The sequence below is a fragment of the Ipomoea nil genome, unplaced genomic scaffold (assembly GCF_001879475.1).
Source record: "Ipomoea nil cultivar Tokyo-kokei standard unplaced genomic scaffold, Asagao_1.1 scaffold0268, whole genome shotgun sequence".
Lineage (NCBI taxonomy): Eukaryota > Viridiplantae > Streptophyta > Magnoliopsida > Solanales > Convolvulaceae > Ipomoea > Ipomoea nil.
The window spans coordinates 2,695,542-2,707,250 of NW_017616696.1; the positions used below are offsets into that span (position 1 = coordinate 2,695,542).

The following is an 11,709-nucleotide window of genomic DNA, read 5'->3' on the forward strand; positions in this document are numbered from 1 at the left end:
ATTTTTGAAAATCTAATTTGACAAGGTTAATCTCATGAAATATCATATGCATATCTTCTTCGTAATAAAAACCTCAAAATGACAAGAAATCCACACTTGTAATCACAAGGTCACGAGTTTGAATCCTTACCCCCTTGATTCGAGTCAATCAATTATGGATAACTTAGGCTGGTTTACTTCTTTGTAATACTTTGCCGGGTAAGATAAAAAGGCGGGATTTACCTACACCCGAAAAGGTTGTGCAATTTCCCTCGTCATCCCAAAAAAAAGCCCCAACGTTAGCTTCTTCAACCTATGAATTCATTTCTTTTGCTCTCATTTCCAACCATGTATTCAATACTCGTATTAGGGTCTAAATTCACTGTTTGGGTAGGGGTGTATGGCGGAAAAAAATTTGCTTGTAAATGGCTTTACTTCTTTGCAAGCACTTGGAAATGCTATTCTTGAGAATGATTAGGATATACATACATCGAGTCCATCTTACACTAGTTTGTATTAGGCATTTCATATATCAAGAGTCATCATAAATGTTAACATAAATAATCTTAAATCTACAATCTACATTCTCCTCATATGTCAGAACGAAGTTCTATCATAAAAGTACAACACTTCAATCTCATTCATAGGTCTGTTCAGCGTTTGAATGCAATAATCACATATGGAGCATGAGAAGAGTAACAAAACTGCTTCAAAAGCGACAGACAAGATTGAGAATTAATTAGGCCGCGTAATGGGCATGAATATCATGATCAGCCTTCTCTTACCCAGAGGGCGTGGTTTGATCTGAATCTCTTTGAAGAGAGCAAGTTCGGAAGTTCCATGACACAAGAAAATCAATTACAAATCGAGATACAGCTTCTACCTCTGCCTGTAGTAATCAGCCAACTGCATCTAAATCAGCGTCAGCGTCACCAGTTTCTCCATCGATGGTTCCTGCTTCTGCTTCTGCCTCTGCTTCTGCTTCTGCTTCTACATCTGCTTCAATCTGCTGTGTTTCTGCATCAGCTTCTATCTGCCCTGCTTCCTGACCAACATCTGTGTCAGAACTTTGCTTCTGATTTTCGTCTGGTGTTGGAGTTCCACTTTGAGAAATGTTCCCGGTAGCATCTGTGTCCATTGGAGTAGCAGAGGTTTCAAGGTCAGCCTTGCCGCCTTCGATGCATACCTCACTAGCAGGTGTTGCGACCTAGGCAAAATGACAATAATTAACGAGAATCATTTCGTATACCGTTGTGAAAAATAGAAAAGACTTATAAGTTGGGAAGACTGTCCTATTACATTATTGGCTAGAGGACACAACAAAGAGTTAACTACTACAGGCTTTTGAGGATGCAAAAGTGAAGGAAAATTAGTTGAGAGAAGTCAGCCTTGTACATTGGGGTCTGCCTAAATCTCATAAGGAATATTAACATGAATTTGGAAAATTTGGTCACCTGATTTTCTTCTGCTTGTTGCACTGAAGTTTTTGTTTCCTCCTTGGCACGCTTGGACCTATCACTTGGTTTACCTTGATATTTTGACCGCACCTCTGGAGGCAAAAGTTCCACAGGCACAACACCCTCAATACCATGTTCTGTAAACTGCAAAATAAGCAGAATTTGCTTCAGAAATCATGCACAAATATTCTCTCCCTCTATGTATATTTACTTCTCTGAGCAAAACTTCCATACTCGAGAAAATCCTTCCAAATCCTGTCTAGCAGAAAACCGGAGACCTTTCCAACAATAAACCTGTACCAAATGAGACAGTGAGATGTGAACCATTAGTTATTATTGTTTACTTTTTTATTATTAACTTTTGGTTGGTGAAATTTAGATCATTCTGTTACATTTCCCTCTCCCTCCTTCCCAGGGCAAGTGCAAACCTATGGCATTCTTTTTAGTTGCAAGAAATGCACCCAGAAAGTTGATAGGAAAAGATGAAACTGACCCGATTATTTTTGTGATGATATTCTGCTTCAATTCCAGCAGATTCGTCCATCTGTAATTTCACAAAGAATTTTTCAAGTACATGGAGTTAGAAATAGTAGGAAATAGTTTTGGTGGATGAAATTCAACTATGAAAATGTAAAAACTCAAATAGACAATATTATAATATTTCACTAAGTTGAAATTTGTCAAGAGGCATTGGTTGTTACTTACATCTTCAGCCAAGGGCTTCCAGTAGTCTGAGATAACAGGAGTGCGCACACGTTGAGGATCAGTTAAAGCATTCTGTGGGTGAAAAATTAGGTAAGATTTGGACCTATATAATATATAATATATAATATATTAATATTATAACCTATTGTCCCAGATGACAATGTTTTTCAAATTTATGATTGGCCTTTCTATTAAACTAAGGGTTTGAAGATCCAGCTGGTGACAAATAACCACAATCTGCTGAAGGGATGAATGCTTATATGTGAGGAAAAGTAAAGAGAGAAGATAGTAATGTTGAATATGATCTTGTAGTTCACATAATAGTACCTGTATATGTTTATATAGAAATGAAAACAACCATTGGTCTACCTTAACATTTACAATTAACATGGACAATAAATAGTTGAGAATCCCTAGGTAGTTCAATTCTCATACTAGCACAACCAGCATACATTTCGTACTATCAGCACTTGCTCGCATAGTTATAAGTCTTAAGAAATTGAATGTCTCCAGCAAAACGCTTGTAAATTAAACATTTGATAATTACTATCATTTCCCAGAGGTGTTGCAAGCAAATAAGAAGCTATTAAAAATAAATAAATAAATAAATAAATAAACAAACCGGATTCTGATCAGACCACTTCCATAGCTGAGAGAGTTCTTTATTTCCAAGCCTCCACCGTTGTCGACTGCAAGAATTAACAGAAAGAGGATGGCAAATATTAAATCTCATCAACTCGGAAGTATGATATAACATCTATCAGCTAATCTTACAGTAATCATAGGTTTTTGAACAATAAGAAAGGGTGTAGCCCAACTACCAAGAAAGAAAGCAAAAACCTTGAGGTTCAACACCCTGATATTTTCGTAGTGTCATTATATGATGTTTGCCGAGTATTCTCAATTATGTGCCAATGGCATATTGTTATTGTGTATTTGCATAAACTTTTTGCCCCAAGTACATTTATTAGGCATCCAAGTAATTTTCCTTTTCATCCTCTAGAATTGCTATTTTCACCAAGTCTTATCCTAGTTGGTTTCTCCAGCTATTCTCTTGCAAACAAGTTAGAATAATCAAGTTCAACATAGCATACCGTTTCTTTTGTCCACCTTGAGCTAGCTTCTTTTCAATCTGTTGTTTTTCAAATGGAGGGCAACCATCACGTTTCCACCAAACCTAAAATATCTCCAGTGTCAATACAGAATAAAAGGTAGACAAAAGCTAGAAATATACAGGCAGCATCAGGCAGATATACATGGAACAAGATATATGTATGCAGCAGAGAGATCATTTGGCGCGCACCCAATTCCTTTCACGCTGTAATATATGCTCAATAGACCGGAGAAATTCTTTTCCTTTAGGTGGAGTAATTTCAAGTAGCTTTTTCACCCGCTCTTCACAAGTCTTTATTTCTTCCTTCTACATTGGTCGAGCATAAAAAGTACACATAAGAAAGATGGATACTTGATTAAACAAGCTCATGCTCAACCACACAACCTCTAAGCAAACAAATAAATTCAGAATGTCTTTTCCTGGAACAACAAATTAAACCCACTTGCACCGTCCTTCACAGTACAAGAATGCATGGTACAGTTCACTATATACATAAGAAACTGCATAAGAATACTGTAAGGGGATTTCAAAATATTTATATGGAATACGATCATAATCTCCAATATATCAATCTATATCAGGGGGTCTCCTTGCATTTTAACCATATTGCTATCATGAGTCATGACAGCCCCAGGGTAAGGCAACAGAGAGCGGAAAGAACAATTACTTAAACATAAAAAATTTATTTGGAAAGGTATCAGGCTGCAATGTGATGTTGGTACCAACCATGGCTTCAGATGGCAATTCTTTATCACTTTTTCCTGGGGCCTACAAGGTAAGAGAAAAATACATGTAAGGGAATATCTTTAGAAAGCTAAACAGGTATGACTTCCTGTTGAAGACTCAGTAACTTGTTAGAAATAGAGGCATCATGATATCAACTTTGAAATAGAATGTCAATGGAGCTTGCATGTGTACATATTCTGGAGAAAGTAGCACACTTAATAGTTAATACTCTGTATTAGAATGTATCACCAGTATGATTTTCGGAAGTCTAGAAAGTAATCATCCATAGACAATTCTGTATACTGTCACACTTCTGATTTTTGAAGAAAATAATTAACTACTTATTTTTCTAGTTACAAATTGTTTGTCTCTAGATCTTAGTTTACTTCTTCACCAAATGTCAGTATAGCTTCATACAAGGGTGTGTTGAAGTGTTAAACCATATGCACACATACACAATGTTTTCCATAGAAAAGAGAATGAAACAAAATTATGTACAAATCTTGAAAAATGAGAAACTTATACAAATGAAAATGAAGCAACACAAGATGAAATGCAGTTGATACCTTGAGATAATCAAATAAAATGAGGCACTGAACCAGAATGTGACGTCGGAAACTGGGATCCTTCAACTGTGAAACAAAAGAAATTAGTAAGAAATGGATGTCATTGAAGTTCAAAATTGCTAGTTTTATAGAAATTTTATGGCAAAGCAATGATTCACACCTCAAGCCCCATTAATTTACTGCTTGTAAGATATTTTATGTTGAATGCAGCTGCCTCATCCTCAAGGTAATTTGCATTGCCCTCTTCATCACTTATAGGCTGAGCCTCAAATGTATTTAGAACCACCTGAATATCCCAATTTACAGAAATTGCATAAACATCAAGACACACGAAAAAGCCACATTTAAAATTTAGAAACAGGGCCAATACCATTAAACTAGAAGTAAATTTATGCCACTTGGCAGGGGCAAGAGATAGAGACGGTGGGTTGCAAAAGCACTCCTGAGTACCAAAAGCAACAGAGAAACAAAATAAATATACATCAGATATAAACCTAAAAAGGTAAATCATGCAACATGAAGAAAACATTGTAAGATCTACTAACATCCAGTGGCATCTTGAAAATTTTCCAGCAGAAACATATATAGAATGCTCTAAGTAAGTCCAGATAACATTATGGAGTAAAATTATTCACTCAGGTCAAAGAAGAAAGATTCTTACCTGTAAACTCCAAAAGGTTTTGTAGAAGTTGAAATCAATTGAAATACCTAGAAATCAAACAAAACAAATAAAACTATAAGCATAGGGACCTTACAAACTAATAACCAATCTAACAAGTTCAGCATTTACCTTCAGGAGCTTCCTTCTCATACTTTGTCTCATTTGATGTATTGAATACTCCCTTTATATTAACAGCTGAAACAGTTGACAGAAGGTAGCACAGTTAGAAACGACAAGTTTTGCCAGAGCGTTCAGATAGTACCAGAGCGTGCAGTATCACAAACAAGTACCGGAGCGTTCAGATAGTGGAAAAAAGTGAGCAAGAAACATGATGATTCTTCCACAGAACACAACATCATTTGCCTACAATACCAGATGCAAAGGGTTTTCTTTTATGAGACACCATGGGTAAATAATTAAGCAATAATTGGAACTGGACATACACTGTACAATAAAGATTAAGCAGTCTACCTTTGACAGCCGACGAAGAAGTTGATTGCATGTCCTTAACATCACAAGTTTTCCTCGTGCAAATAGTTCTGCCTAAATATTATAAGAAAAGCATCAAAACCATTTTAGAACAGATGGCATGCATCTGCATGTACATACATAGACAAGTGCACACCGTTTAAGTGTCAAAAATATAGAGGAATGGAAAAATCAAACATTACATACCTTCCCCAATATATCTTGTTTACTTTCAATGTACCCAAATATATCTTCACAATTTTTCATGGTGGACATTTCTGTCAAATCTTCTAAAAGCTGAAATATCATGCCACCTTCAATATGTTCTTTCTCACAAAGATATAGTACAATGTCTGTCCAGGAAAATGCAAGAGTAGTCAATTATACACAAGTTTGTGATACTGCAAATAAAATAGGGGCATGTTGTTAATAAAAAGACTAGTATTAGTTGTCTGCCAGTGCTTGTTTAGCCAAGTAGATGACTTTTCCATAAATCCTCAATTTCGAACTTCTCAAAAAATAGGTTTTTTCTTCTTATCTGCCCTTAAAAACTATTTTTGGTATTTTGACCATTTGGCCTAGCTTACTAAATGAGCTGGGCCAAAGAAGCACTATAAAGCTAGTGGTTGTGGTTTTGTGGTTGCAATTGCCTTAGGGGTTGAGAGTGAGGGAGGAGGGGATTGGTTGTGAGCCATCATGACTAGAAAAAGTATGTATCTTACCAAGAAGTCGTGGAATTTGACCCTGACTGCTTTCACCATCATCAATTGACTGCCCATACTGCATGATTTTCTGCCCTGCCTGAACAGCAGCAGACTGCATCAAGATATAATTTGTGTTATTAATAAGAACAACTAACCAATTAAGTAATCAGTAAAACAGTTCACCAATATTAGTACAGAAAGTGTTGTGTACAACAAAAATTCAGGATGAGTTTTGTACAACCAATCCTTAAACTCCTAGCAATTGATAGAGATTGTTGAAAATTACCTAAGCAATTTTATAACTACATATGATGTGAGATTTGAAGTTCCTACAGCTTTTTCATTTTTATTTTTTATTTTTAAAGATAAAATCACTTATTTCTTAGGAAATGTAGTACTATATGGCTAGTTTATGTTTCGTAAGGAAACTGGAACTTGATCTGTTTTGCTAAAATACAAAATCCAAATAGCAGCATTGGCAATGGCATAAAAATCACTTACCACCAATTCTTGGAGTAGAGATCTCAAAATATTCTCCAGTAGCTGATTCTCATCCTGGACTAATTTGGTTTGCCTCTATCAGGTGGCAAAAGGAAAGGAAATTAATCAATAGACCTATAGAGCAAAATCTTCCAATGGTAACATAATGCACACAAGACAAAGGAGGAAAATTTTCTATCACATTCCTATGCATATATTCTTGTGGTAAGTAGGCTTAATGTAAACAATATAACTTCACCGAGAGATCAAATGTAATCATAGTCTTACAGACTATTGATTTCACTTTGGTGCACATCAACCCTCAAATCAAGAACATAAAAAATTATGAATGCTGGAAATAATCATACCATACTATCAAAATCGAAAAGTACTTGTATACGCAGAAATTCATAGCAAACCATGCTTTTAGAACTGCATAATCAAACTTCAACTAGCACTATAAGTTATTCATATGAGGAAATTCAATGCATAATCAACTAAATCAAGCTTCACCTATAAGAGTATAAGTAATTCATATATGAGGAAATTATTAGCGAACTATGCTTTTAGAACAGCATAATCAATCATCAACTAGCACTATAAGTCCATATGAGGAAATTCATAGCAAATTATGCCTTTAGAACTGCATAATCAAACTTCAACTAGCACTATAAGATACTTGCATTCTAGAAACAGTGAGCACTTCAGCGTGCATAGGACTAGCAAGCTATAACCTTAAACGTTTCATCTCTAGATATTCACTTCAGCTGAAAATGTCACGGAGCATATGAAGCATTGGCAGGCAAAATTTACAGACCTGAGGTTTGATAGCTTCTTGCACAGTCTGGAGAGCGAATTCTTCGGGGAGTCCCGGGTGAAGAATAGCCTTCCTAAATAAATCCTGCGGAAAAAAAAAATAGAAAATGAGTTATTGATTCACGCAACACTAACAGGCAATTGAACATAAAGCCAGAATAAGAAAATCATATTTGTGAATCGTGGTGCGCTAAAAGACAGAGAGCGGGGGACACTTGCAATTGCCCAAATTTCAACATCTCGAAGAACAATTTGGAAAGGCTAACCGTCGCATCCAATGCATCGCTTACCATGCTTGAGAAGAGCTTCTGATTTGAGAGCGGAGAACAGAGACGAGAGCTCGCCGACAGGCCTCTGCTGAATTCGCCCTTCTTTCGTTATAGGCCAGCACTCAGTATTCTACGGCAGTACGGCGCGCTTAGCAGTTTCCATTTTTACTTGGGGCATTTGGTTCAAACGTATGAATAGAAATTGGAATAAAGTTTTAAGAAAAATTAGTTAAATTGGCTCCCAAGTTAAACGTGTGCATTTGAGTTCCCTAAGAGCATTTTCAAGCCGCTCAACATTAAAACATCAAATTTTTACACTAAATATCATATTAAAATGAATATTCTTAACATATTCTCACGCCAAATTTTATACATCTTTAACCTATTTGCACCAAAATATCAAATTTATACACTAAAATAATTTAATTTCTCAATTATTAGTTCGAGTTTAATTAGTTTAATATAATTTAGTTCCAACTTAATTAGTTTAATAAAAATAGAACTTGAAATGTCAATAATAATTTTTATTAACATTAATTTTTTTTATGACATTAATTATTTAAAAAATTGAATTTAATAATATTTTTAAAAATTTAGTTTATTCCACAATAATAATATAACACAAAACATTTAGTACATTTAATTACATTTGATGTATTTGAAATTTTAATTAATATATATTTAATATTAGTCTTGTTTTGATAATCTCAATGAGATCTTTAAAATAGCATAATTTATATTTAATAATACAAACATTAAATATAAGTATTTAACAAAATAAAAAATACATATAAAACAATTAAATGATACATTTGAAATTATAAAAAAGAAACAATGGCAAAAATGTCAATTTGTCGCAAAGAAACACATGTTGGAGCTCCAAAAAAAATGATGGGATGGCATAATGGTGTGGATTTTTACCGATTTAGTGCCCCTTGGAGATGCTCTAAGTAAACAAGTTTTATTCAAATCTCCTAACCTGGTTAAAATGTTCGATTGAGTTTAAAACTTACATGATTAGCAAATTAGAGTTTCTCAAGCGGGCATGTGTCTCTTTTTAAAAATTTTATTCTTTTAATGACTTTTTTTTTTTACTTTGCATTTAAAAAAAAAAAAACTTTTTATTTTCTTATTTTATTTTTATAATAATACAGCCACAGAACGTTGCCATGGCTATCTAACATGAGTTTCACTAACTCTGATAGACACTATCGGATCTCCATCTTAGAAATAACCAAGTTCCGGGCCTTTTATCACGAATTTAACAAGCTTATTCTCGCTCTAATATATTTCTCATCGTACTAGTTACTAGTTAAGGAGAAGTGGTTGAAGAGAATAGAATTTTATCACACAACCATCACAAAACGCAAAGTAAATCAACATTTGAGAACACTATAAAAAATTCAATATGCTCTATAGTATTCTGAGTATATTATTACTTTTTGTGTCATTGTACCGTTCGAGACTCCGAGTTTTATCTTCCTTCTCTCTCGTTAAACTCAAGCTTTACTATAATACTCATTTTGATTCGTTTTTGGTTGTTGTTTTTATGTCACCATTCATGAGCCATCGCTTGTGTGTGAGAGTGAATAACCTTAATCTGTAAGGAAAAGTATAAAGAAAGGGGGAAATTGATTTCTTTGTTTCATTTGAAGACTGTTGAAAGCTGGGCCCATTAAGTTAATACTCTTTTCGTCCCTAATTGAGTGTCTCATTTACTTTTTATACGATTTTTAACACAATATAAAAAATGTTACTAATTTTTCAATTTTGTCCCTAAAAAATAGATGTTATTTGTACAAAGTACAATTGTACTTACCTCTAGAAATTTGAAAAGTCAAAAAGGTAAATTGAAAAATGTAGAGTGATAGTTATGTTCAATTTTAAAAAGATGACACTATTTTGGGACAAACTAAAAAGAAAAGTAAGACATGTAAAATGGGACGGAAGGAGTAGTTTATTCCTGTATAAGTAGTATATATACAATTCTAGATAGAGAATAGAGTTAATACCATATGAAGTCATCCGAGTATAGTGGTCTTGCCACGTTTAATCCTAAACTTTCAAATTGACCATCTGTGGTCATTCGACTTTTAAATTTAACCATTATTGGTCCAAGTTAACCACCCATGGTCCTTCAACTTTCGAAATTTAACCAGCCGCGGTCCTCTTGAAAGGACCATGGTTGGTTAAAATTTAATAGTTGAGTGACCATGGGTGGTTAACTTGGACCACGAATGGTTAAATTTGAAAGTCGAAGCACCATATATAATCAATTTGAAAGTTTAAGACTAAACGTGGCAAAACCACTATACTCGGAGGACCTCATATGGTATTAACTCATAGAAAATACAATGAATCATTTATTATTCACATAGTATCAGAACCTAAACCTTAAGTCCTTAATATGCAACTTGGCACCTCGGACTCCGCCATTTAGAGCTCGCATTTTTCATAGTCTGCAATGCAACACTTTCTTAAGTCTCATGTTCAATATGTAAACTTTTTGAAATACATTTTTGCTTGTAATCCTTCAATTCTGCTATGATACTTACCATCTAGTCAATGTTTGGATTAATAGGGTTAACCATTGACCATTTTTTCTTTTCCACACTGCTAGTAGGAATGGCAACGAGGCGGAGGCGGGGCCTGTCCCCGAAATATCACCCTATTCCCCGATCTCGTCCCGTCTCCGCAAAATTTTTTTAGGGACGGGAAATTCCCGCCTCGTTTTTTGAATAATGCCAATGAAAAAAAAAAAAGAAATTAATATTATCAAAAATTTATATTGTTAAGCTTTGAATCTTTAAACAAAGTCCAAATCCAAAATACATAGATTAATCAGAAAGTTGAACTTTGATGTGCTTGAAATCAAACTTAATCTAGAACTTAAGCTACTTCAATAAACAAGCATTCTACAATAGGAAGCATAAACTTAATTAATTATGAAGGTACAAATATGTCATTGAACTATCATTTTTATATCAAGTGGTTTGTGGTTCATTGGTACTTAATTGCTCCCTTAAGTGGGAGGTGTTAAGTTCAAATCTTACTTGAGGTAAGTAATGTGTATATGTAGGGTATCCTCCTTCCTCATAATAAAAAAAAACTATCATTTTTGCCATTTAACATTTTAGACTATTATTTTTGAACACTTTTTGTCATGAACTTTTAGTCCTTTTCATGACATTTCATATTTTTAGTAAGGACATTTTTGTCTTTTCATATTTTTTCCTTTGTTATTTTTTCGGTTTCAACAGGTTTAATCGGATTATAACTTGTAACCTCTGATTTTTAGTAACCATATTGGTAGGGAATACCCCGACCGACATGCCTTCGTCCTTTTGTTCTTATTTGTGCAGGTTACAGGTCGTTTTCTTAGAAGAACCCGGTCGGTTCCCGACCGGGTAGCACCCGACCGGAGTTGTCGACCACCGATCGGTAGCCCTTAGGCGAGAGAGCTGAGAAGAGACACATGGCAACGCTACATGCTGACAGGCAGGGCACCCGGGAGGGCGACACGTGGTTGCTACGTGGGCGACATGCCGGACTTGTGTCTCCGGCTTCGCAGCTATAAATACTCGCGATAGCAACAGTGTGGGGGACTTTTGGACGATCGATAGGTTGTTATTAGAGAATCTCGACCGCAGTCAGTCGGTACTTAGAGCAACCACTTAGATTGTACTTAGGGCCTTCACTTTGATCAATAAAAAACATTTAATTGCTTTAATTGGTTTTGTGTTTATTTAATTACCGCATTACGT

At 34.9% G+C, this 11,709-nt stretch overlaps 1 protein-coding gene and 1 long non-coding RNA gene across 3 annotated transcripts; both read right to left on the minus strand.

Moving 5' to 3' along the window:
• Positions 1-474: 474 nt before the first annotated feature.
• Positions 475-8,143, minus strand: LOC109148474 (THO complex subunit 1). 2 transcript variants are annotated; one of them, XM_019296228.1, is made up of 21 exons: positions 7,967-8,048; positions 7,678-7,761; positions 6,882-6,956; positions 6,399-6,492; positions 5,884-6,029; positions 5,680-5,751; positions 5,499-5,571; positions 5,338-5,403; positions 5,209-5,255; positions 4,918-4,989; positions 4,708-4,833; positions 4,548-4,613; positions 3,982-4,023; positions 3,445-3,561; positions 3,236-3,318; positions 2,764-2,830; positions 2,142-2,213; positions 1,930-1,980; positions 1,671-1,730; positions 1,434-1,580; positions 475-1,186 (listed from the first exon to the last, which is right to left on the minus strand). In XM_019296228.1, the coding sequence occupies exons 1-21, from the start codon at positions 7,967-7,969 to the stop codon at positions 878-880; spliced, it is 1,872 nt and encodes a 623-aa protein (XP_019151773.1). In that variant the 5' UTR covers positions 7,970-8,048; the 3' UTR covers positions 475-877. The 2 variants fall into 2 exon arrangements, with proteins under 2 accessions (XP_019151773.1, XP_019151768.1); XM_019296223.1 differs by having other exon boundaries at positions 481-1,186; positions 4,708-4,806; positions 7,967-8,143.
• On the minus strand, positions 7,052-7,497 carry LOC109148531. Its single transcript, XR_002048823.1, has 2 exons — positions 7,374-7,497; positions 7,052-7,317 (listed from the first exon to the last, which is right to left on the minus strand). It is a non-coding gene; the product is annotated as an uncharacterized LOC109148531 (long non-coding RNA).
• Positions 8,144-11,709: the final 3,566 nt, after the last annotated feature.